Source organism: Macaca nemestrina, chromosome 7 (genome assembly GCF_043159975.1).
Source record: "Macaca nemestrina isolate mMacNem1 chromosome 7, mMacNem.hap1, whole genome shotgun sequence".
NCBI classification, from domain to species: Eukaryota; Metazoa; Chordata; class Mammalia; order Primates; family Cercopithecidae; genus Macaca; species Macaca nemestrina.
Window position 1 is genome coordinate 529,153 of NC_092131.1, and position 5,344 is coordinate 534,496.

Consider the following 5,344-nt stretch of genomic DNA (forward strand, 5'->3'; position numbering starts at 1 on the left):
AGATGGAGTCCTGATTCCTGCCCACCTTCTGCTTCCCCCAAAGTATCCCACAGAAAACCACTCCAGCATCATCCCTGTGTCTTCTACTCTCTAAAATCCCACTAAAGCTGACCCTAAACCAGGAGCTATTTGGGGCTGGACTCTTGTTCTCTTCTTTGTAGTCTTCCATAAGGTCCAGGTGCAGAGTAGAGCCTCAATAAAAACTGAACATCAGTTCCCCTAACCACATCATTCCCTTACATCCTTGTCATGCATCTGTCCTCTGTGGGCACCCAGGGCAGGTTACACAGGAATTGCCTGAAGCTGACCTCAGCTGATCTTCTGAGACCACGGGTCATGCACACGTACGATTCCAGGTCATGCAGGCTCTACTGCAGGACAGACCTGTGTCCTGTGGGGCACAGTCACCTGCTGACCCCGGGTCTTCTCTAATAACTCACACACCTGGTGTCAGTGTATGTTCAGATGGCCCCTCAGTGCAGCACACTAGGGTGGTCAGCCTCACAGGTGGCTTTGTCTGACAGTGGACAGAAAATGAGATGGGCAGGCTGGTCACTCCCATCATCGGCGATGTCCAAGTGAATCTTAAATAAATGAAACAAAATTAACAACAAAGAGGAAGAATAAGTACCTGTATCTGGGAAGTATACAGGGTCCCAGAACTGTACTGGGAGTGGGTGTGAAAGGCCTTTCTGGGTCGAAAATTCTCCAGCGTGTGTGAAAGCTGAAGGAATGATCACTGTGCAGGTGGAGGCTGATGGGGCAGCTGGCAGCTTACATTTCCTGAAGCTGTTGTGAAGATTGGATGGTCCATGTACATGAAAATGAGGGTTGGCCTCATGTAGGAACAAGGAAATTATCCCATGGGAATGGAAGAAAATAAAACCAGAGATTGGCACCCCTGGAGACAGCTCATTAGATTTGGTGGAGGAAAGAAAGAAATTTATTCCAATGACCCCAGCATGTTCAGCTAAATATGAGTTGCTTTAGTAGACAGAATTACAAAGGGAAGGGTGAAGGACTTTATAGAAGGAAATAACATAGGATAAATGAAAATAAATCTACACAAATCTATCAAAAGACAGATGCCAGAGCGGATCAGATGCAGCTACTTCATTACTCCGGGAACCTACCAGCGACACTTGGCATTCCTCTAAGGCAGGTCTAGTGGTGATGAACTTCTCCACTTTTTGCTTTGGGGGACACTTCTCAAACATCTTGCATTACTGAAGAAAAGCTTTAATCCATGTAACATTTTTAGTTGGCAGTGTTTTGGCTTTGTTTTTATTTTCAGCAACTTGAATACAATCCTGAACATCATGAAATTTCGGTGAACAACAGACCTCACACGACGAAGTTCTCATTAGATTATAATACTGTATTTTCCCTGCATTTATTCCATTATAGATGTGTTCATGTGTGTAAATACCCACCATGGTGATTCAGCTGCCCAGTGTTCAGTACGGTAACATGCCGTACAGATTGGTTACCTAGGAGCACTATGCCTTCCCACACAGCCTGGGTGTAGCAGAGTATTTCATGTGGGTTTGTGTAAGCACACTCCATGATCATTGCACACTGACAACATTGCCTAAGGACACATTGCTCAGATGTATTCCTACCGTCTTTTTGCTGTTGTTGTTGTTTGAGATGGAATCTCACTCTGTCACCCAGGCTGGAGTGCAGTTGCACAATCTCAGCTCACTGCAACCTCTGCCTCCCAGGTTTAAGGGATTCTCCTGCCTCAGCCTCCCAAGTAGCTGGGATTACAGGCATGTGCAACCACGCCCAGCTAATTTTTTTTCCCTATTTTTAGTAGAGACATGCTTTCACCATGTTGCCCAGGCTGGTCTTGAGCTCCTGACCTCAGGTGATCCACCCAGGTGACTAAAAAAATTGGAAACCCCTGGCTCCTGCGTCCTCTAGACGTACTCCACACCCTCTCATTACACACAAACTAATTTACTTCTCTTTCCCGAGTGATATTTGCCAAGGCTCATCTCCTCCACTTGGACACTTTGGTATATCCATGTGTGTCCATTCTGGTTCAGCCACGGACACAGAACCGGGAAGACATGGATTTTCTAGAGGGAGCTGGCTTGGGGAATCAACGGTTGGAGTAGAAAGCGCCTTTGTCCATGTGTCACAGGCCTGAGGGCTGTGGGCAGGAGGTCAGGAAGAGAGGATTACCAGATGGCTGGGGAAACCAGGATGAACAAAGCCACTTTCCTTCCTGGTGAGGAGGGGCATGTGGAAGCCTGGTGTCCCTGTAGGGAAGAACCACACTCACCTGCCCACTGCTACCTGCCAATGAGGTGACCTGCAGAGCAGCAGCTCCTGAGTCACTGACAGTGACTTCCTCCTCCACCAAACCCTCTAGGATCTGTGCTTCCAGGAGTGTGAACCCCAAGTTTCCAATGGGTTCACCTAACTAGTGTCTGTGCTCAGCCCCATCCCCAGGCTCCTGCTCTGGTGGTATGTACAGTGTCACCACAGTGGTGACAGTGACAGCCGGTGCCTGCACTTTCCAGGCCAACAAGTTTGAAAGAAGCAAGTCACAGGGCCAGCCTGGATATGGGGGAATCACACAAATTTCCTTCTTGGGGGAAGTGCTGGGAAGCAGCCTTGAGTCCTCCTCAGCTCACGTGCAGCTGCCGGTGCTCATCCCCGTGGGGGGACACATGAGCCCTCCCCACGCCCAGGATGGAGCTGTTTCAATCACACCAGGATGAGAATGTATCTTCTCTATGGGGGCTTTTGAAGCACAGCTCTCCTGCTCCTGAGATTTGAGATTTATAAAGACAAACCCCACAGAGTGGACCTGCACAAATAAGACAGGACAGGATCTCCAGGAGAGACACCCCACATGAGAAGGGACAGGCAGGTCCCATCACTGACACTGGTCCTCAGAAACCCTGAGCAGCTACTCACCTTCCCAGGTCCCCTGTTCCTGATCAGTGCCTGTATCTGCTCCTGAGAAGGTCGCCATCAACAGTCTCCAGGGTTCTGCCCCCTTCCTTGATGTGCCTCTGGGAGTGGGGCTGGCTGGGCTGTGGGTCTACTGTGACTCTCCCCACAGGTCAGCGGCTCAGTGTGGGCTGCCCCGACGTGGTGGGGCTGGGCTATGTCTGACCCTCCCAGAAGAAGCCTGGATGCTTCTCAGAGGCATTTGCAGGATCCCAGGTCCTGGAGAACAGGGAAGCCACAGTGTGTGCTGGGCCCCATCTCCAGGTGTAAGGTGTTTGCTGTTGCTCTGCTTGACAAGGGCATATCCCCAGGCCTAGGGGCACTGTGGGTTCACAGTCAATGTGCTGGGCATATCCCCAGGCCTAGGGGCACTGTGGGTTCACAGTCAATGTGCTGGGCATATCCCCAGGCCTAGGGGCACTGTGGGTTCACAGTCAATGTGCTGGGCATATCCCCAGGCCTAGGGGCACTGTGGGTTCACAGTCAATGTGCTGGACACAGGGAGAAAGTCAGGTTTCCCTCCCATTACTGTGGGGACTCCAGTCACTCTGTGTGTGTGTGTGTGTGTGTGTGTGTGTGTGTGTGTATGTGTGTGTGCGTGTGTGTGTGTGTGCGTGTGTGTGTGTGTGTAGATTAGGAGTTGTGGAGTGGGCTCTGAGCCCCAGGATTTTGTAGGTTTAGAAATTATCTGATGAGATGTTCATCCGAATGAACTGAAAAGAGATTAGGTGTTCTCCCAAAGCCCCTGGGAGCTCCTGGACTCACTATGAGTGTGGACTGATCCAGTGATTCCAGAGCTCCAGAGAAGGGGCTCCCTGGTGGTTTCATAGAATCCTTGCTTGGGGTCTTTCTGCAGAGTTCACTGGCTTTCCTACTGCCAATTTACTGTTGTAAGAGATGGTGTCAGCAGTACATGGTGTCACGTGTCACTAAAGGAGCATTCTGAGCCAGAGCACGCCCTCTTCACACTGGGGGGAAATGCTCTGGGAGTCCAGACAGAAGCCTCTTTGCAGTGCAAGGGCTGGGCTGCAGGAGATGCTCAAAGCTCACCCAGTACAGGCTCCAGCCCCAGAGCAGGTGCACAGGAGGCGGGGGAGGGATTTCTCTCAAGATCTGTTTCCTTATTTTAAAAATCTAAAATAAGCATTTGACAAAGACTGCTGAACATTCTATAAATATCCTGTTCCATTGCAAGCATTTATCAAATTCGATGTTGTAATGAAAACCACTTTTACACTGGAGATTTCTAACCATTCTGGATATCTCAGTAGTATGCAGCTGGAGGTTAAGGAAACTTTTCTTTTATATAAATAAGTGCAACTTTTGGAGAAACACAGTCATCCCCCGAATAATACATTCATGTATTAAAGCCTAGAAATACTTATATTACCTTGGAGCCATTCAAATGTGGGTTCCCAGTGAGGTCCTGTTCTAGGGAAAATTGTTCTCCAGTGGGAGAAGCTCTGTCAACATACAGCTTAGGGATATGGCAGGGGACACATGGCCTCTAAGGGGATTACAGCTTGAACCCTTAGCAACCTCCATGTGTTACCTCTCTGCTCTTTCTCATGCATTGTCAGGTATGAAATAGGATCACTCATGAATATGCAAATAACTGAGGCAAATATAGCTATCTTTGTGCCCTGAGAGCATCACCCAACAACCACACCCCTCCACAGAAGCCCCTAGATCACAGCTCCTCGCCATGGACTGGACCTGGAGGATCCTCTTCTTGGTGGCAGCAGCAACAGGTAAGGGACTCCCCAGTCCCCGGGCTGAGGGAGAAACCAGGACAGTCAACTGAGGCTTCACACACTCCCATCTCCTCTCCACAGGCGCCCACTCCCAGGTGCAGCTGGTGCAGTCTGGGGCTGAGGTGAAGCAGCCGGGGGCCTCAGTGAAGGTCTCCTGCAAGGCTTCTGGATACACCTTCACTAGCTATGGTATGAATTGGGTGCGACAGGCCCATGGACAACGGCTTGAGTGGATGGGATGGATCAACACCGACACTGGGAACCCAACATATGCCCAGGGCTTCAAAGAACGATTTACCTTCTCCATGGACACCTCTATCAGCACGGCATATCTGCAGATCAGCAGCCTAAAGGCTGAGGACATGGCCGTGTATTACTGTGCAAGACACACAGTGTGGAAACCCACATCCTGAGAGTGTCAGAAACCCTGAGGGAGGAGGCAGCTGTGCTGATCTGAGACAGTGACAGGGACAACGTGGCTGCACCCTTTGTTGATGTAGGGTTATAAACATACATATATATGCACCCAACACTGGAGCACCCAGATATATCAAGCAAATACTATTAGAGTTAAACAGAGAGATAGACCCAATACAGTAATAGCTGGAGACTTTAACACCCCA

The 5,344-nt window shown here is 49.7% G+C and overlaps 1 gene segment (V, D, J or C); it reads left to right on the forward strand.

Moving 5' to 3' along the window:
• The first annotated feature begins 4,627 nt into the window (after positions 1-4,627).
• LOC105489875 (immunoglobulin heavy variable 7-4-1-like) lies at positions 4,628-5,134 on the forward strand. The segment is given in 2 exon segments: positions 4,628-4,718; positions 4,803-5,134. Coding segments are annotated over 2 exon segments (378 nt in total).
• The last annotated feature ends 210 nt before the right edge of the window (positions 5,135-5,344 follow it).